The sequence below is a fragment of the Staurois parvus genome, unplaced genomic scaffold (assembly GCF_062004578.1).
Source record: "Staurois parvus isolate SC_StPar_1 unplaced genomic scaffold, SC_StPar_1.0 ptg001354l, whole genome shotgun sequence".
Lineage (NCBI taxonomy): Eukaryota > Metazoa > Chordata > Amphibia > Anura > Ranidae > Staurois > Staurois parvus.
The window spans coordinates 21103-46871 of record NW_028319150.1 but is presented as its reverse complement, the minus strand read 5'-3'; the positions used below and the strand labels follow the sequence as shown (position 1 = coordinate 46871).

General features: G+C 55.5%; 2 protein-coding genes across 2 annotated transcripts; one reads left to right on the top strand and one right to left on the bottom strand.

Moving 5' to 3' along the window:
• Positions 1–961: 961 nt before the first annotated feature.
• Positions 962–14907, bottom strand: LOC149436438 (acyl-coenzyme A thioesterase THEM4-like). The gene is made up of 7 exons (XM_089661626.1): positions 14835–14907; positions 7443–7543; positions 7140–7278; positions 5933–6086; positions 5716–5826; positions 3652–3776; positions 962–1567 (listed from the first exon to the last, which is right to left on the bottom strand). Exons 1-7 carry the CDS (start codon positions 14884–14886, stop codon positions 1521–1523), a joined length of 729 nt encoding a protein of 242 aa, XP_089517752.1. The 5' UTR covers positions 14887–14907; the 3' UTR covers positions 962–1520.
• A 196-nt stretch (positions 14908–15103) lies between these two features.
• Positions 15104–23378, top strand: LOC149436437 (acyl-coenzyme A thioesterase THEM4-like). Its single transcript, XM_089661625.1, has 7 exons — positions 15104–15223; positions 17101–17189; positions 18200–18338; positions 19080–19233; positions 19325–19435; positions 20739–20863; positions 22681–23378. Exons 1-7 carry the CDS (start codon positions 15175–15177, stop codon positions 22704–22706), a joined length of 693 nt encoding a protein of 230 aa, XP_089517751.1. The 5' UTR covers positions 15104–15174; the 3' UTR covers positions 22707–23378.
• The last annotated feature ends 2391 nt before the right edge of the window (positions 23379–25769 follow it).

Genomic DNA, 25769 nt, shown 5'->3' with positions numbered 1-25769 from the left:
TTTGGGTCATTGTCATGCTGGAACACCCATCCACCACCCATATTCAATACCCTGGCTGAGGGAAGAAGGTTCCCACCCAAGATTTGAGGGTACATTGCCCCGTCCATCGTCCCTTTGATGTGGTGCAATTGTCCTGTCCCCTTAGCAGAAAAACACCCCCAAAGCAGAATGTTTCCACCACCATGTTTCACAGTTGGGATGGTGTTCTTGGGGTCATAGGCAGCATTCCTCCTCCTCCAAACACGGCGAGTTGAGTTGATACCAAAGAGCTGGATTTTGGTCTCCTCTGACCACAACACTTCCCACCAGTCCTCCTCGGCATCATTCAGATGTTCAGTGGCAGACTTCAGACGGGCCTGGACATGTGCTTTCTTGAGCAGAGGGACCGTGCGGGGGCACTGCAGGATTTCAGTCCTTGTCGGCGTAGTGTGTTACCAATTGTTTTCTTGGTGACTGTGGTCCCAGCTGCCTGGAGATCATTGACAAGATCCTCACGTGTAGTTCTGGGATGATTCCTCACTGTTCTCATGATCATTGACACTCCACGAGGTGAGATCTTGCATGGCCCCTGGTACCATTCATTGGCTTTTTTGGATGTGGTTTGAGTGTGGGTGAGGACACAGGGGCCCCATGATTCCCTATTGCCCGGGGGCCCCATGACTTGTCAGTCCGCCCCTGTAGAGGTCTCTCCCCAGTCACTGTTTCTCGGCGATCACTGGGTGCCGGTGGGGAATCTCCGTCCGGGACCCGGTGATTGACCTCTGTAGCAGCCAATGGCGGCGCGGATAGGGCGGTGCGCGCCCCCTACCCAGAAATCTATACACGTGATTTTGCGCACCCGTGCCGCCCTGTTGCAATATCTCTGCTATGGGGAAGCGGTTAAAGAGAACCTGTCACCCCCCCCAGCATGGCACCTCCCGATAAATCCGGTATAAACAGCAAAGACACCGACAACAGCCGCAACCTTCAAAAGAAGAAAACTTTATTGACATTTCCAGGGGGAGTTTTGTTCGCGGCTAAAACGGTATGAAAGTATCGGGAGGTAAAAGAAGTCAAATCCTTGAAATATCCTGCGAAGAATAATAAATAACACGACTAAAAGGCACACAATGTAACGGAGAACACAGACATCGAACGTTCGAGCATACTGACGAGGTTCCTGCACAGCAGTGCTGGCTGACACCTGCGGGGGGCAGCGTGGCCCCCCATCGTGAGGTAGAGCAGATATTGAAGTCGGGATGTTCGGGGTTATTGGACCCGGGACAGGAACCAACGGCCGGTCTACAGTACAGAAGAGGAGCGGGTGACTACACTACAAAGGAGGTGGCCCCTAGGACACGACTCTCAGGGGTCCTACAATACAGGATCTGCCGCCCACTAGAGGCAGACAGGATACACTACAGTACAATGCGGAGCTGCCGACCAATAAAAGTGCAGGACAGGCAGACTGGTGTCAGGCCTGAGGTGGAGGATGGGAAAATAAAAGTGAATATTTCAAGATGTCAGGAATGTAAAACTAGTTACAACTTGGCTTCAGGGTCTCCCAGGGTCACCCGAATGAACAAACCTGAGGGGGGGAAACAAGAGGACAATGGTCAGTGATGGAGGCGGGGGGGGGGGGGGGGGGAATGAGAGACAGAGGGGGAACATGGGGAGTGGGGGAAACAAGAGGACAATGGTCAGTGATGGAGGCGGGGGGGGGGGGGGAATGAAAGACAGAGGGGGAACATGGGGAGTGGCAGAGGGGGAATGATGGAAGAGGCAGGGGATTGGCAACAGGAAAGGCAGGGGAGGGGCAACAGGAAAGGCAGGGGAGGGACAAGGCGAGAGGCAGGAGAAGGACAATGGGATCAACAGAGGTGGAATGATGGAAGAGGCAGGGGAAGGAGATGACGAAAGAGGCAAGAGAAGGAGATGACGGGAGAAGAAGGGGAAGGAGATGACGGGAGAGGAAGGGGAAGGAGATGACGGGAGAGGAAGGGGGAAGGAGATGACGGGAGAGGAAGGGGAAGCAGATGACGGGAGAGGAAGGGGGAAGGAGATGACGGGAGAGGAAGGGGAAGGAGATGACGGGAGAGGAAGGGGAAGGAGATGACGGGAGAGGAAGGGGAAGGAGATGACAGGAGAGGCCGGGGAAGGAGATGACGGGAGAGGAAGGGGAAGGAGATGACGGGAGAGGCCGGGGAAGGAGACGACGGGAGAGGCAGGAGAAGGAGACGATGAAAGAGGCAGGAGAAGGAGATGACGGGAGAAGAAGGGGAAGGAGATGACAGGAGAGGAAGGGGGAAGGAGATGACGGGAGAGGAAGGGGAAGGAGATGATCTGAGAGGAAGGGGAAGCAGATGACGGAAGAGGAAGGGGATGACGGGAGAGGAAGGGGAAGAGGACGGGAGAGGAAGGGGAAGGAGATGACGGGAGAGGAAGGGGAAGGAGATGATGGGAGAGGCCGGGGAAGGAGATGACGGGAGAGGAAGGGGAAGGAGATGACGGGAGAGGAAGGGGAAGGAGATGACGGGAGAGGCAGGGGGAAGGAGATGACGGGAGAGGAAGGGGAAGCAGATGACGGGAGAGGAAGGGGAAGGAGATGATGGGAGAGGAAGGGGAAGCAGATGACGGAAGAGGAAGGGGAAGGAGATGACGGGAGAGGAAGGGGAAGGAGATGACGGGAGAGGCCGGGGAAGGAGATGACGGGAGAGGCCGGGGAAGGAGATGACGGGAGAGGAAGGGGAAGGAGACGACAGAAGAGGCAGGAGAAGGAGACGACGAAAGGCAGGAGAAGGAGATGACGGGAGAAGAAGGGGAAGGAGATGACAGGAGAGGAAGGGGGAAGGAGATGACGGGAGAGGAAGGGGAAGGAGATGACGGGAGAGGAAAGGGAAGGAGATGATGGGAGAGGAAGGGGAAGCAGATGACGGAAGAGGAAGGGGAAGGAGATGACGGGAGAGGAAGGGGAAGATGACGGGAGAGGAAGGGGAAGGAGATGACGGGAGAGGAAGGGGAAGGAGATGATGGGAGAGGCCGGGGAAGGAGATGACGGGAGAGGAAGGGGAAGGAGATGACGGGAGAGGCAGGGGAAGCAGATGACGGGAGAAGAAGGGGAAGGAGATGACGGGAGAAGAAGGGGAAGGAGATGACGGGAGAAGAAGGGGAAGGAGATGATGGGAGAAGAAGGGGAAGGAGATGACGGGAGAGGCAGGGGAAGCAGATGACGGGAGAGGAAGGGGAAGGAGATGACGGGAAAGGAAGGGGGAAGGAGATGACGGGAGAGGAAGGGGAAGGAGATGACGGCAGAGGCAGGGGAAGGAGATGACGGGAGAGGCAGGGGAAGCAGATGACGGGAGAGGAAGGGGAAGGAGATGATGGGAGAGGAAGGGGAAGGAGATGATGGGAGAGGAAGGGGAAGCAGATGACGGAAGAGGAAGGGGAAGGAGATGATGGGAGAGGAAGGGGAAGGAGATGACAGGAGAGGAAGGGGAAGGAGAATACGGGAGAGGCTGGAGAAGGAGAATACGGGAGAGGCAGGGGAAGCAGATGACGGGAGAGGAAGGGGAAGGAGATGACGGGAGGGGAAGGAGAATACAGGAGAGGCAGGGGAGCAACAGAAGAGAAAGGAGTAGAGTTACAGAATGAAGATTTCCCAGCAGCCCTCACCGGTGGCCTCGTTGTGCAGCACAGCGTCATCGTGGCTGCGGACCTGGCAGCTTGCGTAGACTTTCCGGCCGTCTAACTTCTCCACTCGGCTGTCTACGATGACTGTGGATCCCAGAGGAATCGGACTACAGACAGGAGGAGAAGATCATCACACCTCTCTGGTGTCACAGCTTCATATCATCAATAGACCCTAAATGTCCCCTCATGAGTCTCCCCATTATTATCTTTCCCAGTCACTACCACATCTCTTATGGAAGGTTCCTCCAGCCTCTCCCTGAGGAAGGTTCCTTCAAGCCTTTCCCTGAGGAAGGTTCCTTCAAGTCTTTCCCTGAGGAAGGTTCCTTCAAGTCTTTCCCTGAGGAAGGTTCCTTCAAGTCTTTCCCTGAGGAAGGTTCCTCCAGCTCTCCCCCTGAGGAAGGTTCCACCAGACCTCCTCCTGAGGAAGGTTCCTCCAGACCTCCTCCTGAGGAAGGTTCCTCCAGCTCTCCCCCTGAGGAAGGTTCCTTCAAGCCTCCCCCTGAGGGAGGTTCTTTCAAGTCTCCCCCTGAGGAAGGTTCCTCCAGCCCTCCCCCTGAGGAAGGTTCCTTCAAGCCTCCCCCTGAGGAAGGTTCCTTCAAGCCTCCTCCTGAGCAAGGTTCCTTCAAGTCTTCCCCTGAGCAAGGTTCCTTCAAGTCTTCCCCTGAGCAAGGTTCCTTCAAGTCTTCCCCTGAGCAAGGTTCCTTCAAGTCTTCCCCTGAGCAAGGTTCCTTCAAGTCTTCCCCTGAGCAAGGTTCCTTCAAGTCTTCCCCTGAGCAAGGTTCCTTCAAGTCTTCCCCTGAGCAAGGTTCCTTCAAGTCTTCCCCTGAGCAAGGTTCCTTCAAGTCTTCCCCTGAGCAAGGTTCCTTCAAGTCTTCCCCTGAGCAAGGTTCCTTCAAGCCTTTACCCTGAGGAAGGTTCCTTCAAGCCTTTACCCTGAGGAAGGTTCCTTCAAGCCTCCCCTGAGGAAGGTTCCTTCAAGCCTTCCCCTGAGGAAGGTTCCTTCAAGCCTTCCCCTGAGGAAGGTTCCTTCAAGCCTTCCCCTGAGGAAGGTTCCTTCAAGCCTTCCCCTGAGGAAGGTTCCTTCAACCCACCCCTGAGGAAGGTTCCTTCAAGCCCTCCCTGAGGAAGGTTCCTTCAAGTCTCCCCCAGAGGAAGGTTCCTTCAAGTCTCCCCCAGAGGAAGGTTCCTTCAAGTCTCCCCCAGAGGAAGGTTCCACCAGCCCTCCCCCTGAGGAAGGTTCCTCCAGCCCTTTCCCTGAGGAAGGTTCCTCCAGCCCTTTCCCTGAGGAAGGTTCCTCCAGCCCTTTCCCTGAGGAAGGTTCCTCCAGCCCTTTCCCTGAGGAAGGTTCCTCCAGCCCTTTCCCTGAGGAAGGTTCCTCCAGCCCTTTCCCTGAGGAAGGTTCCTCCAGCCCTTTCCCTGAGGAAGGTTCCTCCAGCCCTTTCCCTGAGGAAGGTTCCTCCAGCCCTTTCCCTGAGGAAGGTTCCTCCAGCCCTTTCCCTGAGGAAGGTTCCTCCAGCCCTTTCCCTGAGGAAGGTTCCTCCAGCCCTTTCCCTGAGGAAGGTTCCTCCAACCCTTTCCCTGAGGAAGGTTCCTCCAGCCCTTTCCCTGAGGAAGGTTCCTCCAGCCCTTTCCCTGAGGAAGGTTCCTCCAGCCCTTTCCCTGAGGAAGGTTCCTCCAGCCCTTCCCCTGAGGAAGGTTCCTCCAGCCCTTCCCCTGAGGAAGGTTCCTCCAGCCCTTCCCCTGAGGAAGGTTCCTCCAGCCCTTCCCCTGAGGAAGGTTCCTCCAGCCCTTCCCCTGAGGAAGGTTCCTCCAGCCCTTCCCCTGAGGAAGATTCCTCCAGCCCTTCCCCTGAGGAAGGTTCCTCCAGCCCTTCCCCTGAGGAATGTTCCTCCAGCCCAACCCCTATCCTGAGGAAGGTCAGATGAAATAATCTCCCTGAATGCGACTACTACCATCTCCTATTTCACTCTCTGGAAATCTATGCAGTGTGGAAGTCCGCCTCCAGTCAATGTACGTTAGGTAGCTCCTCCCACCCTGCGCACTTACTTGCGATAGTCGATGTTCAGGTTGGCCGTCATAGCCGCTCCGTAGGTATACACAGCTCCGGTCCCCACGGTGGCATCTATGATGGTGGCGATGCAGCCGCCGTGTGTGTACCTGGAGAAGGCACGGGGGACATGAGAGGTGGAAGCAGAACAAGATGGCCAAGATACAAAAAGGACTCTGGGAAGGACAAGCTGGACAAAAGAAAAAGAATGCTCACCCTATGGGGCCCTCCAGATAGGGCCCGGGCTGGAATATGCAGACTGTCCTCTTCTCCGCCTTGTTATAGAACATACAATACTCGAACCCGACTCCGTCCTGATCGATGTTCCTGGTGAAGAGTCGAGTTTTCCTGTTCACCACCGGAGACGTACCTGCACAGAGGTCACCTGACCAGTCACAGGAGCTTACACTCCAATGCCCCCCCCCCAATATATTATTATTATACATTTATATAGCTCTGACATATACCGCAGCACTGTACAGAGATCACTGAGCCAGTCCCATCACACTCTAATGTCCCCTCCCCCACAGTCCCATCAGTCTCTGTACCAGAGGAGCTTACGCTCTAATGTCCCTCCCCAACAGTCCCATCAGTCTCTGTACCAGAGGAGCTTACGCTCTAATGTCCCCTCCCCCACAGTCATATCAGTCTCTGTACCAGAGGAGCTTACACTCTAATGTCCCCTCCCCCACAGTCCCATCAGTCTCTGTACCAGAGGAGCTTACGCTCTAATGTCCCTCCCCAACAGTCCCATCAGTCTCTGTACCAGAGGAGCTTACGCTCTAATGTCCCCTCCCCCGCAGTCCCATCAGTCTCTGTACCAGAGGAGCTTACACTCTAATGTCCCCTCCCCCACAGTCCCATCAGTCTCTGTACCAGAGGAGCTTACACTCTAATGTCCCCTCCCCCACAGTTCCATCAGTCTCTGTACCAGAGGAGCTTACACTCTAATGTCCCCTCCCCCACAGTCCCATCAGTCTCTGTACCAGAGGAGCTTACGCTCTAATGTCCCTCCCCAACAGTCCCATCAGTCTCTGTACCAGAGGAGCTTACGCTCTAATGTCCCCTCCCCCACAGTCACATCAGTCTCTGTACCAGAGGAGCTTACGCTCTAATGTCCCCTCCCCCACAGTCCCATCAGTCTCTGTACCAGAGGAGCTTACGCTCTAATGTCCCCTCCCCCACAGTCCCATCAGTCTCTGTACCAGAGGAGCTTACACTCCAATGTCCCCTCCCCCACAGTCCCATCAGTCTCTGTACCAGAGGAGCTTACACTCTAATGTCCCCTCCCCCACAGTCCCATCAGTCTCTGTACCAGAGGAGCTTACGCTCTAATGTCCCCTCCCCAACAGTCACATCAGTCTCTGTACCAGAGGAGCTTACACTCTAATGTCCCCTCCCCCGCAGTCCCATTCTGTCTCACCATCTAGGTGATGGACGGTGGTGTTGTAGGACGGAAGTCTCCTCCAGCTCGGGTCTCGGCACAGTTGCTCGTACATTCTCTTGGTGTCGGGGTTCCAGGTGGAGTTGGGCAGAGCGTAGTCCCGCGGTTGGCAGGCGACCTGCGGATATCAGAGGGGTGTCAGGTTGGTGATCTTATTATGCCACTTAAAGGATAAGTCCCCCCGATGCCCATGTAGCCCGCGATACCGGCGTACCGCTCCGCAATACACAGTCCTTCAGTGAGTGCGCATTATAACCCCATCCCCCACCAATCAGTACTCACCGAGAGGTGGCGTCCGCTCCGTACCCCGGTGTTGGCGGTGATTTGGCGGCAGACGGCGGCGCCCCCCTGGATGATCCTGGCGAGTCGGTACAGCATGGTGTCTGTGAGAGGAGACAAGAAGATGAGACGCCGACATTCTACACATCACCTGAGCGGGGGGAGGGGCCAACGCACATCACATGACCATACAGAGGTGACACGGGGTTCAAACACGAGCCCTTTATACAGAGAGGGGGAGGGGCTTCCAGACACACAGGTCATGGATGAGAAGTTTGTCGCGAGCATGGGCTGTGGAGCTGTACAAAGTTCATGTGAGCGATACAAATATGTCATCGGGGTGAGGAAACGCAGAATAGGGCAAGTCAGCGGCAAAAGTCTACAAAGCTGCTGGAACACCAAAGGAAACTGTCACAGAATAGGTGCTGCCAGGGTGTCCAACCCAGTCATGTCCCCCTCCCGAAAATAGGACATTGCAGCCCCTCAAATAAAGTGCATTCCAGTCCCAATTTCATTAGCCAGTTTCCCCCCAAATTCATTTAGCACATTGTCATCTGATTAGTAAGCAGCTCCCAGCTGTTCCCCCCCCCCCATCAGGATGACCTCCCCCCCCCCTTGCTGCCTCTCGTCCTGCCGCGGCTCCTCTCACCTCCACCATTATCTTCTCCTCATCCAGGGAGGAAAAGATAGGGAGGTTCACACCTCTCTGCGGAGAGGTGCGAACCTCCTGCATAGGTGTTCCGGTCCCGGCATCCGCAGCGCGGGCACGGGAGTTCCCGCGCTTGCGGATGCTGCCAGGACAAAGGCCGCGCTCACGAGAGCACGACCCGTGTCCAGGGGGCGTGCCTCGTTGATCGGCAATGAGGCACGCCACCCACGGCCCACCCACTGTTGCCAGGACGACCAGGAGGCGTCCTGCATCGGTTTAAGCGACCTATGCCGGGCTCTTCCCAGTCATCCTTTCCGCTGCCAAGCCACTGAGGGATCCCAGCTGCGGCGGGACCCTCGTGGCCACTCTGCAAAGACCCCCCCAAGGATAAGGGGGAGCCTCTGCAAGCTCCCACTCTGCAAAGACCCCCCAAGGAAAAGGGGGAACCTCAGCAAGCTGCCACTCTGCCAAAGACCCCCAAGGATACGGGGGAGCCTCCGCAAGCTGCCACTCTGCCAAAGACCCCCCAAGGATACGGGGGAGCCTCCGCAAGCTGCTACTCTGCCAAAGACCCCCCAAGGATACGGGGGAGCCTCAGCAAGCTGCCACTCTGCAAAGACCCCCCAAGGATACGGGGGAGCCTCCTCAAGCTGCCACTCTGCCAAAGACCCCCCAAGGATACGGGGGAACCTCAGCAAGCTGCCACTCTGCCAAAGACCCCCCAAGGATAAGGGGGAGCCTCCGCAAGCTGCCACTCTGCCAAAGACCCCCCAAGGATACGGGGGAGCCTCAGCAAGCTGCCACTCTGCAAAGACCCCCCAAGGATAAGGGGGAGCCTCCGCAAGCTGCCACTCTGCCAAAGACCCCCCAAGGATACGGGGGAACCTCAGCAAGCTGCCACTCTGCCAAAGACCCCCCAAGGATACGGGGGAGACTCCGCAAGCTGCCACTCTGCCAAAGACCCCCCAAGGATAAGGGGAGCCTCCGCAAGCTGCCACTCTGCCAAAGACCCCCCAAGGATACGGGGGAGCCTCCGCAAGCTGCCACTCTGCCAAAGACCCCCCAAGGATACGGGGGAACCTCAGCAAGCTGCCACTCTGCCAAAGACCCCCCAAGTATAAGGGGGGGCCTCAGCAAGCTGCCACTCTGCCAAAGACCCCCCAAGGATACGGGGGAACCTCAGCAAGCTGCCACTCTGCCAAAGACCCCCCCAAGTATAAGGGGGGGCCTCAGCAAGCTGCCACTCTGCCAAAGACCCCCCAAGGATACGGGGGAGCCTCCGCAAGCTGCCACTCTGCCAAAGACCCCCCAAGGATACGGGGGGGCCTCAGCAAGCTGCCACTCTGTAAAGACCCCCCAAGTATAAGGGGGGGTCTCAGCAAGCTGCCACTCTGTAAAGACCCCCCAAGGATAAGGGGGAGAACCACACCAGCTGCCCGCTGCAGGCTCCCAGGACTCGGGGGGAATATCACCACGGACTACGCCACGCATACTCCGGACTCCGGACAGGTACTTGTGCCATACTATCTTGCTCCCCGGTGGACCAGGGCGTCCCTGTCGGATCCGTGAGTGTATGCTCCCGTTTTCCCCGAACTGTTCTTGTACTCCCCCTCCACCTCCCTGTTTGGATTACAAACTGTTGTAGAGACTTTACCTTTGCCCCTGGGGGCCGGACTACAAGTCTTTTGGGCCCTCTCCTTGCTCTTCCCCACACTGGGCACTGCCCCACTCCCTGCAATCCCCCCATTGAGTGACTGTCATTCGTCTCAATAAAGCTTTGTGTGTTTTTGCCATCCGCCTTGTGTGTTCTGTCCTGCCAACCCTCCGTCACAGATACCAAATACCCTCCAGAGCATCAATACAAATAAGGCGCGGCGCTCCAAGCGCGTATGTGAAAACTCCATACGTGATACATATCAACGAACATATGAATATATAAATAAAGTGACTCGTGACAAGGTGCCAAATACGTCATTCAAATTAAAGTGACTCGGCGGTAAGGTGAAGTCCGTCACGGTATAGTGACCGATGGCGCTAAAATATTCTCCAAATAGAAGCGTATGGAAGATCTGATCATCTTCAGTTATAGGTGTTCCATCTGGTGAGTGCGCAGTCTTCACACCATTGGTCACATCACCAGGTATAAAGACTGCGCACTCACCAGATGCGCAATCAGCGAGCGCATTTAGCGACAATACTCTCAGTAGATGAACTGGAGGCCCCTTTACGGATGGATATGGTCTGGTCAGGTATTCCCCTCGCTCCGCTGTCCGTATGGCTTTATCACTCCTTCCCTGTAGCTCTAGAAGCTCGCAGGGAGCCCAGAAAAGAGGAGGCCAATAGCGTGATCCCGTTTGGTAAGGCGTATGTTTATTCCAACGTAGATGGCAAGAAAAAATAGGGAACAGAACAAAAGCTACTAACCATAAGCAGAAATCAAAGATGGCCGCCGGGACCCACGTGGTGCCGGCGGCGTGACGTCACGACGCTGTAGCTCCTCTCTGACGCGTTTCGTGCTATTGCACATAATCATAGGGGGCATGCGTCAGCGTGTTTATATAGTGAAAATGGCGCATGCGCGTTTTGTTGGAGACCCGCGTCTCCGTATCCGGCGCCATTTTGTTATAGATCGTTAACGGCGCCATCTTTTTGAAGAGAAGACGTAGTTATTGCCACCGAGATCACCAGGAAGTAAGTAGAAAGGTTTGTTATAATATCTAAAGTCGGTGCAAAAGTGTCAGAATCGCTTCTTCTGATATCAGTGATGGTGTATTTGTAACGGGGGCTATTAGAATGCGGTATCCAATGGAGACCCGTCCCAGAACAACCACAGCGCATGCGCAATGGAGCCCGAATACGTATGCATGCAAGATTAACCTGTCGTGCGCATAGAAGTTAACATGACATCCAATGGCGGATGTATACTGATATCCACAATCCCAATTTGTTCCACAGCGGAACACCGATCGTCGGGCGGGACCTCTCTGCGAGGTCCCGATCATGCGATCACTGATTGGCCAATCAGTGATCACATGCAGAGTAGTAAGCAATGATGTCACTTCTGAGACCATTGCTTACTACGTGTGAAATCTGTGAATGATCACAGAGGTCACATGGTACAGGGCCATTCACAACAGCCTTGTACCATGTGACAAGCTGTGACCAATCACAGCTCACTCAGTAGTTCTCAATGGCTGCAAGAATGCAGACAGAGAGAAGGAGAAATGATTCCTCTTACAGCCTTTATGGGTGTAAAAGCAATCAGTGTAAAAAAAAATCTTCATCACCCCCCCACAAGTAGTACAGTGTCACCATGGTGACCCCACACTGCTAGGGTGACAGTATGTAAAAAATAAATAATAATATAAAAAAAGTAAAACAAATGTTCAAAAATCATAATTTTTAAGCTAATTTGGGTTCTTTTTTTTTTTTACTAAAAAGATAACGGAATACATTTTGGCCGAGATTTATGGTGAAATATTATTATTTGCAACATTTTATAAGAAAAACACTTTTTTTCAAAATTTTTGGACTTTTTCATTTACATAGCAAAAAAAAATATAAATATCCCTGTGATGAATAAATACCACCCAAATAAAGCTTTGTCTGTCTCAAAAAAATGCTAAAAAATTCATATGGATACAGTGTTGCATGACCGCGCAATTGTCATTCAAAGTGTGATAGCGCTGAAAGCTGAAAATTGGCCTGGGGGGAGGAAGGGGGGGGGAGTGTCCGGATTGGAAGGGGGGGAAAGTGTCCGGACAGGAAGGGGGGGGGGGGGAGTGTCCGGACTGGAAGGGGGGGGGAGTGTCCAGACTGGAGGGGGGGGGGGGAGTGTCCGGACAGGAAGGGGGGGGGAGTGTCCGGACTGGAAGGGGGGGGGGAGTGTCCGGACTGGAAGGGGGGGAGTGTCCGGACTGGAAGGGGGGGGGAGTGTCCGGACTGGAAGGGGGGGAAAGTGTCCGGACTGGAAGGGGGGAAAGTGTCCGGACTGGAAGGGGGGGAAAGTGTCTGGACTGGAAGGGGGTGAAAGTGTCCGGACTGGAAGGGGGGGGAAGTGTCCGGACTGGAAGGGGGGGGGGAAAGTGTCCGGACTGGAAGGGGGGGGAAGTGTCCGGACTGGAAGGGGGGATGTGTATGGAATGGAAGGGGGGGGGAAGGGGAGTATCAGGACTGGAAGGGGGGGGGGGAGTGTCCGGACTGGAAAGGGGGGGAAAGTGTCCGGACTGGAAGGGGGGAAAGTGTCCGGACTGGAAGGGGGGGAAAGTGTCCGGACTGGAGGGGGGGGAAAGTGTCCGGACTGGAAGGGGGGGGGAGGGGGAGTATCAGGACCGGAAGGGGGGGGGGAAAGTGTCCGCACTGGAAGGGGGGGAAAGTGTCCGGACTGGAAGGGGGGGGGGGGAGTGTCCGGACTGGAAGGGGGGGGAGTGTCCGGACTGGAAGGGGGGGAAAGTGTCCGGACTGGAAGGGGGGGAAAGTGTCCGGACTGGAAGGGGGGGGGGAAAGTGTCCGGACTGGAAGGGGGGGGAAAGTGTCCGGACTGGAAGGGGGGGGGGAAAGTGTCCGGACTGGAAGGGGGGGAAAGTGTCCGGACTGGAAGGGGGGGAAAGTGTCCGGACTGGAAGGGGGGATGTGTATGGAATGGAAGGGGGGGGGAAGGGGAGTATCAGGACTGGAAGGGGGGGGGGGGAGTGTCCGGACTGGAAAGGGGGGGAAAGTGTCCGGACTGGAAGGGGGGGAAAGTGTCCGGACTGGAAGGGGGGGAAAGTGTCCGGACTGGAAGGGGGGGGGAGGGGGAGTATCAGGACCGGAAGGGGGGGGGGGAAGTGTCCGCACTGGAAGGGGGGGAAAGTGTCCGGACTGGAAGGGGGGGGGAGTGACCGGACTGGAAGGGGGGGGAGTGTCCGGACTGGAAGGGGGGGAAAGTGTCCGGACTGGAAGGGGGGGGGGGGGAGTGTCCGGACTGGAAGGGGGGGGGAGTGTCCGGACTGGAAGGGGGGGAAAGTGTCCGGACTGGAAGGGGGGGAAAGTGTCCGGACTGGAAGGGGGGGAAAGTGTCCGGACTGGAAGGGGGGATGTGTATGGAATGGAAGGGGGGGGGAAGGGGAGTATCAGGACTGGAAGGGGGGGAGTGTCCGGACTGGAAGGGGGGGAAAGTGTCCGGACTGGAAGGGGGGGAAAGTGTCCGGACTGGAAGGGGGGGGGAGGGGGAGTATCAGGACCGGAAGGGGGGGGGAAAGTGTCCGCACTGGAAGGGGGGGAAAGTGTCCGGACTGGAAGGGGGGGAAAGTGTCCGGACTGGAAGGGGGGGGGAGGGGGAGTATCAGGACCGGAAGGGGGGGGGAAAGTGTCCGCACTGGAAGGGGGGGAAAGTGTCCGGACTGGAAGGGGGGGGGGGGGGGAGTGTCCGGACTGGAAGGGGGGGGAGTGTCCGGACTGGAAGGGGGGGAAAGTGTCCGGACTGGAAGGGGGGGGGAAAGTGTCCGGACTGGAAGGGGGGGGGAAAGTGTCCGGACTGGAAGGGGGGGAAAGTGTCCGGACTGGAAGGGGGGATGTGTATGGAATGGAAGGGGGGGGGGAAGGGGAGTATCAGGACTGGAAGGGGGGGGGGGGAGTGTCCGGACTGGAAAGGGGGGGAAAGTGTCCGGACTGGAAGGGGGGGGAGTGTCCGGACTGGGAGGGGGGGGAGTGTCCGGACTGGAAGGGGGGGGGAGTGTCCGGACTGGGAGGGGTTAATATATCAGCACATTTGTGACTACAGAATAAATCTAATGACATGATACACTATAAGTACTTATTAATATTCTACATAAATATGAAACTTTATTAACATATAAAAAATTAAAAATAATATAAGAATAAAATAACGGACAAAATCTAAGATCAGCGATGACCAGGATGGGGGTGAAATTAAAATTGGGGATAAAATATATCAAATGAAGGCATTCAATAAAAGACAAAACAATAAAATCACCGGGACAGATAATGAGCTGCAAAAGATCAGCCGGCCAATCAGGTGACCCTTTATATATCCCCCCCGAAAGGAGCATCACCCCCCTTTATAATGGACTAAGCTGAGCGTCTGCTCTCATCACCCCTCCCCCACACCGGGGCACTACATATCCCAGCATTCCCTCCCCCACACTGGGGCACTAATATCCCAGCATTCCCTGCACCCCCTCCCCCACACTGGGGCACTACATATCCCAGCATTCCCTCCCCCCACACCGGGGCACTACATATCCCAGCATTCCCTGCATCCCCACACTGGGGCACTTCATATCCCAGCATTCCCTGCATCCCCTCCCCCACACTGGGGCACTACATATCCCAGCATTCCCTGCATCCCCTCCCCCACACTGGGGCACTAATATCCCAGCATTCCCTGCACCCCCTCCCCCACACTGGGGCACTACATATCCCAGCATTCCCTCCCCCCACACCGGGGCACTACATATCCCAGCATTCCCTGCATCCCCACACTGGGGTACTACATATCCCAGCATTCCCTGCATCACCTCCCCTCCCCCACACTGGGGCACTACATAGCCCAGCATTCTCTGTATCAGGTCCCAGGAACACCAGAATCTCCACCTAGAACTAAACCACCCAGCTGAGGGACTAGAAGTCTCAGCATGGCCCTGTGCTGCTGGCCTACAGGTCCCAGAATGCTCTATCCATCCCATGGCCTGCTGGGAGTTGTAGTTCCCCTGTTCCTGTAGAGCTGCCCCTGCCCTCCTCCTCACCAGTCCCGCCAGTCCTAGCAATGTCCTCCTTATCAGCATCTTCCAGGACCATCACCCTCTTCCCTGTCCCTGTGGCAGGAGACATTTTTCTGGAGCCTCTGCCTGGAGATAGGCAGCTCGGGCTACAACAACATGGCCGCCCCACAGTGTATACTGTACAAGACAGTGCGCCCTCTAGCGGTGACCGCAGGCCGTACATCAGAGAATAGCAATATCACCGCTAGAGGCCGCACTGTCTTGTACAGTATTCACCGTGTGGCGGCCATGTTGTTGTAGCCCAGGCTCTGTCATCCGTAAGCTAGCTTCAAGAAAATGTCTCCCGATATAGAGACAGCTGAGAATGAGAACAGTCCTGGAAGATGCTGTCAAGGAGGACATTGGTGGGACTGGTGAGGAGGGGGCAGGGGAGCTCCTCATTCATATATAGCAACAGGGGAACTACAACTCCCAGCAGGCTATGCGCTGGACTCTGGAGATTGTAGGCCTTGCTGAGGCTTATTCCTGGGACTTGTAGTTCAGTTCTAGGTGGAGGTTCTGTCACTCCTGGGACTTGTAGTTCAGTTCTAGGTGGAGGATCTGTCACTCCTGGAACTTGTAGTTCAGTTCTTGGTGGAGGATCTGTCACTCCTGGGACTTGTAGTTCAGTTCTAGGTGGAGGATCTGTCATTCCTGGGACTTGTAGTTCAGTTCTAGGTGGAGGTTGTGACACTCCTGGGACTTGTAGTTCAGTTCTAGGTGGAGGTTCTGTCATTCCTGGGACTTGTAGTTCAGTTCTAGGTGGAGGATCTGTCACTCCTGGGACTTGTAGTTCAGTTCTAGGTGGAGGATCTGTCATTCCTGGGACTTGTAGTTCAGTTCTTGGTGGAGGTTCTGTCACTCCTGGAACTTGTAGTTCAGTTCTCGGTGGAGGATCTGTCACTCCTGGGACTTGTAGTTCAGTTCTAGGTGGAGGATCTGTCATTCCTGGGACTTGTAGTTCAGTTCAAGGTGGAGGATCTGTCACTCCTGGGACTTGTAGTTCAGTTCTAGGTGGAGGATCTGTCACTCCTGGAACTTGTAGTTCAGTTCTTGGTGGAGGTTCTGTCACTCCTGGGACTTGTAGTTCAGTTCTAGGTGGAGGATCTGTCACTCCTGGGACTTGTAGTTCAGTTCTAGGTGGAGGTTGTGGCACTCCTGGGACTTGTAGTTCAGTTCTAGGTGGAGGATCTGTCATTCCTGGGACTTGTAGTTCAGTTCTTGGTGGAGGTTGTGGCATTCCTGGGACTTGTAGTTCAGTTCTAGGTGGAGGATCTGTCATTCCTGGGACTTGTAGTTCAGTTCTTGGTGGAGGTTCTGTCACTCCTGGGACTTGTAGTTCAGTTCTAGGTGGAGGATCTGTCACTCCTGGGACTTGTAGTTCAGTTCTAGGTGGAGGATCTGTCATTCCTGGGACTTGTAGTTCAGTTCTTGGTGGAGGTTCTGTCACTCCTGGGACTTGTAGTTCAGTTCTAGGTGGAGGATCTGTCACTCCTGGGACTTGTAGTTCAGTTCTAGGTGGAGGTTGTGGCATTCCTGGGACTTGTAGTTCAGTTCTAGGTGGAGGTTGTGGCATTCCTGGGACTTGTAGTTCAGTTCTAGGTGGAGGTTGTGGCATTCCTGGGACTTGTAGTTCAGTTCTAGGTGGAGGTTGTGGCATTCCTGGGACTTGTAGTTCAGTTCTAGGTGGAGGTTGTGGCATTCCTGGGACTTGTAGTTCAGTTCTTGGTGGAGGTTCTGTCACTCCTGGGACTTGTAGTTCAGTTCTAGGTGGAGGATCTGTCACTCCTGGGACTTGTAGTTCAGTTCTTGGTGGAGGTTCTGTCATTCCTGGGACTTTTAGTTCAATTCTAGGCGGAGGATCTGGTATTCCTGGGATATGTAGTGCTCTGGTGGGGGAGGGTACATGAGGCATACTGGGATATGTAGTGCTCTGGTGGGGGAGGGTACATGAGGCATGCTGGGATATGTAGTGCCCCAGTGTTTGTAGTGGGAGGAGCTGACACCAGGTGGCATTCCTCGGGGGCGGAGCTCATGTATTTGTATCATTCCCGTGAACTTTGTGCAGCTCCACAGACCATGTTGGCGATATGCCGCCCTGTCATCCATGACCTGTGTGTCTGGCAGCCCCTCCCCCCCTCATGTCTGAACCGTGTCACCTCTGTATGGTCATGTGACGTGTGTTGGCCCCTCCCCCCGCTCAGGTGATGTATAGAATGCCAGCGTCTCATTTTCCTGTCTCCTCTCACAGGCACCATGCTGTACCGACTGGCCAGGATCATCTGGGGGGGCGCCGCCGTCTGCCGCCAAACCACCGCCGGGGAACAACGCCACTTCTCCGTGAGTACTGATTGGTTGGTGAAGGGGTTTACCCCGTCAGTGGGGGAGGGACTGTCCATGTGTTGCCACACCCCCCAGGAGCTGCTACCAGCATGCGCCCTCGGCTACAGGACCTCTGGAAGGGGCCACACACAGCGACTCTGAGATGGTGATCCCATGACAGCGGGAGGTGATCCCATGACAGCGGGAGGTGATCCCATGACAGCGGGAGGTGATCACATGACAGCGGGTGGTGATCCCATGACAGCGGGAGGTGATCACATGACAGCGGGTGGTGATCCCATGACAGCGGGTGGTGATCCCATGACAGCGGGAGGTGATCACATGACAGCGGGTGGTGATCCCATGACAGCGGGAGGTGATCACATGACAGCGGGAGGTGATCACATGACAGCGGGTGGTGATCCCATGACAGCGGGAGGTGATCCCATGACAGCGGGAGGTGATCCCATGACAGCGGGAGGTGATCACATGACAGCGGGAGGTGATCCCATGACAGCGGGAGGTGATCCCATGACAGCGGGAGGTGATCCCATGACAGCGGGAGGTGATCCCATGACAGCGGGTGGTGATCACATGACAGCGGGAGGTGATCCCATGACAGCGGGAGGTGATCACATGACAGCGGGAGGTGATCCCATGACAGCGGGAGGTGATCCCATGACAGCGGGAGGTGATCCCATGACAGCGGGAGGTGATCCCATGACAGCGGGAGGTGATCACATGACAGCGGGAGGTGATCCCATGACAGCGGGAGGTGATCCCATGACAGCGGGAGGTGATCACATGACAGCGGGAGGTGATCCCATGACAGCGGGAGGTGATCCCATGACAGCGGGAGGTGATCACATGACAGCGATCTGTTCCCCCATACACAGGCCGCTACGCCGCACGGGAAACGTAACCAATAATGGGGAAAAAGACTCCGCCCCAAACCGCTCTGTCACTATTATTACACCAATCATAGAAACCGCCGAAAAACGCGAGTCTGACATCTCCGATATCCGCAGGTCGCCCACCAACCGCGGGACTACGCTCTGCCCAACTCCACCTGGAACCCCGACACCAGGAGACTGCACGAGCAACTGTGCCGAGACCCGAGCTGGAGGAGACTGCCGTCCTACGAGGAGTTCACCCGCAGCAGACAGAGTACAGTACAGTGATAACAGTGTGCGACTGTGGGGGGAGGGGACATTAGAGTGTAAGCTCCTCTGGTACAGAGACTGATGTGACTGTGGGGGAGGGGACATTAGAGTGTAAGCTCCTCTGTACAGAGACTGATGGGACTGTGGGGGAGGGTACATTAGAGTGTAAGCTCCTCTGGTACAGACTGATGTGACTGTGGGGGAGGGGACATTAGAGTGTAAGCTCCTCTGGTACAGACTGATGTGACTGTGGGGGAGGGGACATTAGAGTGTAAGCTCCTCTGGTACAGACTGATGTGACTGTGGGAGGAGGGGACATTAGAGTGTAAGCTCCTCTGGTACAGAGACTGATGGGACTGTGGGGGAGGGGACATTAGAGTGTAAGCTCCTCTGGTACAGAGACTGATGGGACTGTGGGGGAGGGGACATTAGAGTGTAAGCTCCTCTGGTACAGAGACTGATGTGACTGTGGGGGAGGGGACATTAGAGTGTCAGCTCCTCTGGTACAGAGACTGATGGAACTGTGGGGGAGGGGACATTAGAGCGTAAGCTCCTCTGGTACAGAGACTGATGTGACTGTGGGGGAGGGGACATTAGAGTGTAAGCTCCTCTGGTACAGAGGCTGATGGAACTGTGGGGGAGGGGACATTAGAGCGTAAGCTCCTCTGGTACAGATTGATGGGACTGTGGGGGAGGGGACATTAGAGTGTAAGCTCCTGTGACTGGTCAGGTGACCTCTGTACAGGTATGTCTCCGGAGGTGGACAGGAAAACCCGCCTCTTCACCAGGAACATCGATCAGGACGGAGTCGGCTTCGAGTATTGTATGTTCTATAACGAGGCGGAGAAGAGGACGGTCTGCATATTCCAGCCCGGGCCCTATCTGGGGGGCTACTCAGGGTGAGCGTTCTTTTCTCCAGCCTGTCCTACCCAGAATCCTTTGGTCATCTTGCTCCGCCTCCACCTCTCCTGTCCCTTTTGCTTTCTCTAGGTACGCCCACGGTGGCTGCATCGCTTCCTTGATAGACGCCACGGTGGGGACGGGAATAGTACGGAGCTATGGACCGGCTATGACGGCCAACCTGAACATCAACTTTCGGAGGTGAGTGCACACGGTGGGCGGCATGATGCGAGGACCTACCTGGCTGGATAGACATCGAGTGGAGTGTTCAGGTAGACTTCCACACTATATAGTTGTCCGGAGATTGTAATGTGTGTGGCCAGCTCTAGATATAATTACCCAAATCAAGTCCTATGAGAAATGGAGCGTAGTCACAGTCGGGGTCCCTGCAGGAAATCCCGAGGGTGACAGAAAACTCCTCCTTGTGAAAATAGTGGCTGGAGGTGAGGGGGGGGGGGGTTGAGATGTAGTAGTGAAGAAGACAAGATGAGATTGGAGGTGTGGAGGAACCTTCCTCAGGGAGAGGTCTGGAAGAACCTTCCTCAGGGAGAGGTCTGGAAGAACCTTCCTCAGGGAGAGGTCTGGAAGAACCTTCCTCAGGGAGAGGTCTGGAAGAACCTTCCTCAGGGAGAGGTCTGGAAGAACCTTCCTCAGGGAGAGGTCTGGAGGAACCTTCCTCAGGGAAAGGTCTGGAAGAACCTTCCTCAGGGAGAGGTCTGGAGGAACCTTCCTCAGGGGGAGGTCTGGAAGAACCTTCCTCAGAGAGAGGTCTGGAGGAACCTTCCTCAGGGAGAGGTTTGCAGGAACCTTCCTCAGGGGAGGGCTGGGGGAACCTGCCTCAGGGAGAGGTCTGGAGGAACTTTCCTCAGGGGGAGGTCTGGAGGAACCTTCCTCAGGGGGAGGTCTGGAGGAACCTTCCTCAGGGGAGGGCTGGGGGAACCTTCCTCAGGGAGAGGTCTGCAGGAACCTTCCTCAGGGGAGGGCTGGGGGAACCTGCCTCAGGGAGAGGTCTGGAGGAACTTTCCTCAGGGGGAGGTCTGGAGGAACCTTCCTCAGGGGGAGGTCTGGAGGAACCTTCCTCAGGGGAGGGCTGGGGGAACCTTCCTCAGGGGGAGGTCTGGAGGAACCTTCTTCAGGGGGAGGTCAGGAGGACCCTCCTCAGGGGGAGGTCTGGAGGAACCTTCCTCAGAGGTAGGTCTGGAGGTACCTTCCTCAGGGGGAGGTCTGGAGGTACCTTCCTCAGGGGGAGGTCTGGAGGAACCTTCCTCAGGGGGAGGTCTGGAGGAACCTTCCTCAGGGAGTGGTCTGGAGGAACCTTCCTCAGGGGGAGGTCTGGAGGAACCTTCCTCAGGAGGAGGCTGGAGGAACCTTCCGTAAGAGATGTGATAGTGACTGGGAAAGAAAGATAATAATGGGGAGACTCATGAGGGGACATTTAGGGTCTATTGATGATATGACGCTGTGACACCAGAGAGGTGTGATGATCTTCTCCTCCTGTCTGTAGTCCCATTCCTCTGGGATCCACAGTCATCATAGACAGCCGAGTGGAGAAGGTAGACGGCCGGAAAGTCTACGCAAGCTGCCAGGTCCGCAGCCATGATGACGCTGTGCTGCACAACGAGGCCACCGGTGAGGGCTGCTTTGACATCTTCATTCCATAACTCTGCTTCATCCTCCTCTGTCGCTCCTGTCACTTCTTCTCAGTTACTACTGTAGCACCTCTGTCGCTCCTGTCCCTCCTCCTCTGTCGCTGCTGTCCCTCCTCCTCTGTCGCTCCTGTCCCTCCTCCTCTGTCGCTCCTGTCCCTTCTCCTCTGTCGCTCCTGTCCCTTCTCCTCTGTCGCTCCTGTCCCTCCTCCTCTGTCGCACCTGTCTCTCCTCCTCTGTCGCTCCTGTCCCTTCTCCTCTGTCGCTCCTGTCCCTCCTCCTCTGTCGCACCTGTCTCTCCTCCTCTGTCGCTCCTGTCCCTTCTCCTCTGTCGCTGCTGTCCCTTCTCCTCTGTCGCTCCTGTCCCTTCTCCTCTGTCGCTCCTGTCCCTTCTCCTCTGTCGCTCCTGTCCCTTCTCCTCTGTCGCTCCTGTCCATCCTCCTCTGTTGCACCTGTCCCTTCTCCTCTGTCGCTCCTGTCCCTTCTCCTCTGTCACTCCTGTCTCTTCTCCTCTGTCGCTCCTGTCTCTTCTCCTCTGTTGCACCTGTCCCTTCTCCTCTGTTGCACCTGTCCCTTCTCCTCTGTCGCTCCTGTCCCTTCTCCTCTGTCGCTCCTGTCCCTCCTCCTCTGTCACTCTGTCCCTTCTCCTCTGTCACTCCTGTCCCTTCTCCTCTGTCACTCCTGTCCCTTCTCCTCTGTTGCACCTGTCCCTTCTCCTCTGTTGCACCTGTCTCTTCTCCTCTGTCGCTCCTGTCATTCCTCTTCTGTCGCCCCTGCTCGTCCTCCTCTGATTCTCCTGTCACCCTTCTGTAGCTCCTTTCTCTGCTCCTCTGTCACCCCTGTAACTGCTCCTCTATCTCTTCTGTATCCCCCTCTTCTGCTGCTCCTGTCACTCTTCCTCTGTCGCTCTTGTCACTGCTCATCTTTCTCTGTTCCTGTGTCGCTCATCTCTCTTCTCCTCTGACGCTCCTGTCACTGCTCATCTATCGCTCCTGTCTTCCTCTCTTCTGCTTCTTCTGTCTCCCTTCCTCTGTCGCTCCTGCCTATGCTGCTCCTGTCACTGCTTATCTCTCTCTGTTCCTGTGTCGCTCATCTCACTTCTCCTCTGTTGCTCCTGTCGCTCTTCCTCTGTTGCTCCTGTCACTGCTCATCTCTGTTCCTCTGTCGCTCATCTCGCTTCTCCTCTGTTGCTCATCTCGCTTCTCCTCTGTTGCTCCTGTCACTGCTCATTTATCTCTCCTGTCTCCTCCTCTTCTGTTTCTTCTGTCAGCCTTCCTCTGTCGCTCCTGCCTTTGCTTCTCCTGTCACTGTTCATCTCTCTCTGTTCCTGTGTCGCTCATCTTGCTTCTCCTGTCGCTCCTGTCCCTGCTCATCTCTCTTCTGCTCTGTCGCTCCTGTCACTGCTCATCTCTCTTCTCCTCTGTCGCTCCTGTCACTGCTCATCTCTCTCTTCTCCTGTCACTCTTCCTCTGTCACTCTTGTCACTCTTCCTCTGTTGTTCCTGTCACTCTTCCTTTGTCACTCCTGTCACTCTTCCTTTGTCACTCCTGTCACTCTTCCTCTGTCGTTCCTGTCACTCTTCCTCTGTCACTCCTGTCACTCTTCCTCTGTCACTCCTGTCACTCTTCCTCTGTCGTTCCTGTCACTCTTCCTCTGTTGTTCCTGTCACTCTTCCTCTGTCACTCTTCCTTTGTCACTCCTGTCACTCTTCCTCTGTCACTCCTGTCACTCTTCCTCTGTCACCCTTCCTCTGTCCTGCCCTGTAAAGGATACTGACATTTTTTTTGTGTCCCCCTCCAGCTTTGTACATAAAGTTTTGTTTGTGAGAATCTGCGGCCGAACTACAAATTGTAACACATGACAGACATCTGGAAACATTTCCTATTCTGTTGGCTGGCAGCTGCACTTTGCACTGTAGTGTGTCCTGCCTGTCAGTAGAGGGCAGCAGATCCTGCAATGTAGGACGCAGGGGAGAAGATCACTCCATACTGCAGACCGGCGGGCCCTTGTCACGGGGCCCCCTCTGGGTCCAATAACCTCAACCGTGCCTACTTCATTATCCGCTCTACCTCACCGTGGGTGCCATGCTCTCCGAAGCCGACCTCCAGCACTTCTGAACAGGAACCTCAGCAGTGTGTTCGATGTCTTACCCCTCCCCCCCTCCCCCCATCCCCGATTGGACGATCTACTAAACGAGTGAAGCTTTTTGTACAATATTTCGCATTTTTTTGCAAAGAGAATTTTCCAACACATTGTGGAGAGTAAGTGAAAATCCCTCTCGTAGTGACTACATTCCACTCCTTTAGTAAATCCGCTGCACCGGGTACCCTGTGGTAGCATGTGACGCGTCCTGCTTGCAGATGTCAGTGTTGTTACTTGTCCCGGGGGAAGGGAGGGGTAGGGGGGGTGCTGCACGGGTCCAAATAGTGCTCCTGCAGTCACGTGGACTTGTTATTAAGAACAAAATGATTAAAATATCAATTAAAATGATAAAACAATCCCATGGAAATCATTATTGTTACTGTTGTTGCCACCATCTAAAAGAGAGAAAAAAATCCCACAGATCATGCTCCTGCATTGATTGGTTCTGTCCTTCATATGCGCAGAGGACCACGGAGGGCGCAGGCTTCAGCCACTGGCAGTGACTCGTTTGGAGGAGGGTGGAGCAGGGGAGCGGGTGGAGGACGGGGGAGCAGGGGAGCGGGTTGAGGATGGGGGAGCGTGTGGAGGACGGGGGGGAGCAGGGGAGTGGGTGGAGGACGGGGGAGCAGGGGAGTGGGTGGAGGATGGGGGAGTAGGGGAGCGGGTGGAGGACAGGAGAGTAGGGGAGCGGGTGGAGGACGGGAGAGTAGGGGAGCGGGTGGAGGACGGGAGAGTAGGGGAGCAGGTGAAGGATGGGGGAGCGGGTGGAGGATGGGGGAGCGGGTGGAGGATGGGGGAGCAGGGGAGCGGGTTGAGGATGGGGGAGCAGGTGAAAAACAGGGGAGCGGGTGGAGGACGGGGCAGTGGGTTGAGGTTGGGGGAATGGGTGGAGGATGGGGCAGCGGGTTGAGGATGGTGGAGCAGGGGAGTGGGTAGAGGAGGGGGGAGTGGGTGGAGGACGGGGGAGTGGTTTGAGGATGGGGGAGCGGGTGGAGGACAGGGGTGCGGGTGGAGGATGGGAGAGCGGGTGGAGGAGGGGGGAGCGGGTGGAAGACAGGGGAGCAGAGAAGTGGGTGGAGGACGGGGGAGCAGAGAAGTGGGTGGAGGACGGGGGAGCGGGTGGAGGACAGGGGAGCAGGGGAGTGGGTAGAGGAGGGGGGAGTGGGTGGAGGACGGGGGGAGCAGAGGAGTGGGTGGAGGAGGGGGGAGCGAGTTGAGGACGGGGGAGTGGGTGGAGGAGGGGGGAGCGGGTTGACGACGGGGAGCAGAGGAGGGGTGGGTGGGTTGAAGATGAGGGAGCAGGTGGAGGACGGGGGAGTGGTTTGAGGATGGGGGAGCGGGTGGAGGACAGGGGAGCGGGTGGAGGAGGGGGGAGCGGGTGGAAGACAGAGGAGCGGGTGGCGGACAGGGGAGCAGAGAAGTGGGTGTAGGACGGGGTAGCAGGGAAGTGGGTGGAGGATGGGGGAGCGGGTTGAGGCTATCTGTTTCATCTTGGTGCAAGCAGCGTCAGGAGCCTGTAAGGAGGCGGAGCTACTGAAAAATGGCAACTAAGGAAGACCACATTGTAAGAAATGGAAGTGAAAGCAACAGTGGGAATAAAACAAAACACAGACATGGCACGGACTCTACAACACTGTATGTTATGTTTTTTTTTAAAGTTTATTAAAAAGTCAAAACAGAGTGCACAAGAACACTTCAAAAACCACAACCCCGCCTTCCCTGAACTCCCTCCCCTTCCTATATCCCCAATTATTTTGGAGAGTATTATCTGTCAGACAACAGCCACAAATATTGTTCAGTGGCTGGAAAACATGTAAGCAGTTTGGTTAGGCCGCAATATAAGAGGGAGAGACCCGGCAGGATTTATCTTGCAGTAAGGTTAGGCTGCAGTGTAAGAGGAAGCGACCAATCAGGTTTTATCTGACAATGCAAATTAGAGAGTATTATCCCAGAGACAATAGCTGCAAATATTGTTCAGTGGCTGGACTGTATGTAAGCAGCAGCTTTATAGGGCCTCAGTATAAGAAGAGACGAGGCAGGATTTATCTTGCAATAAAAATGAACGCATTATCGGAGAGACAATAGTTGCAAATATTGTGCAGTGGCTGGACATGATGTAAACCGCCTCATTAGGCCACAATAGAAGAGGGAGAAACAGGTTTCATGTAGTAATAAACAAGACAATAGTTACAAATCGTGTTCAGTGGCTGTACTGTATGCAAGCAGCAGCTTTATTGAGCCTCAAGACGAGAAGGAGAGATGAGGCCGGATTTATCTTGCATTAAAAATTAGTGTGTTATCTAAGAGACAATAGTTAGAAATCGTGTTCAGTGGCTGTATTGTATGTAAGCAGCTTTATTGAGCCTCAATACAAGAAGGAGAGACGAGGCCGGATCCAGCAATAAACAGCTGAGTGTATTATCTGAGAGATCGCAGCCACAAACATCGCACAGTGGCAGGACAGCATGCAGGCAGCTTCATGAGGCCGCGCAAATCCCCGTGTTCATTCGCAGGAACCTCGAACGGTTCGAATGAGGCCTTGCAAGACTCTGACAGCCACGGGCAAGACACCCAGAGGCATGATGGGACTTTTAGTACTTCAACATCTGGAGGGCCCTGGTTCGGAGGGCCCTTGCTCTAGTCCGTAAAGCTTGTACTCCCTGCTGATTGGTCTAAGCGAGGGGCCACGTCAGCCGCTGAGAATATTGTTACCCTCCGTGTCCAGCTCCGGTTCACCCCAGATATTT

Bases quoted from the DNA above. Each gene is read 5' to 3' on its own strand.
- LOC149436438 (XM_089661626.1), bottom strand. From the start codon at position 14,886: ATGGTCCTGGAAGATGCTGATAAGGAGGACATTGCTAGGACTGGCGGG. The intron at 7,279-7,442 runs GTGAGTACTGAT...TGATATCCGCAG, and splicing joins GGAGCGGACGCCACCTCTCG to GTCGCCTGCCAACCGCGGGA. The intron at 5,827-5,932 runs GTGAGCATTCTT...TGCCTTCTCCAG, and splicing joins TATCTGGAGGGCCCCATAGG to GTACACACACGGCGGCTGCA.
- LOC149436437 (XM_089661625.1), top strand. From the start codon at position 15,175: ATGAGAACAGTCCTGGAAGATGCTGTCAAGGAGGACATTGGTGGGACT. The intron at 15,224-17,100 runs GTGAGGAGGGGG...CTCCTCTCACAG, and splicing joins GGAGGACATTGGTGGGACTG to GCACCATGCTGTACCGACTG. The intron at 18,339-19,079 runs GTACAGTACAGT...ACCTCTGTACAG, and splicing joins GTTCACCCGCAGCAGACAGA to GTATGTCTCCGGAGGTGGAC.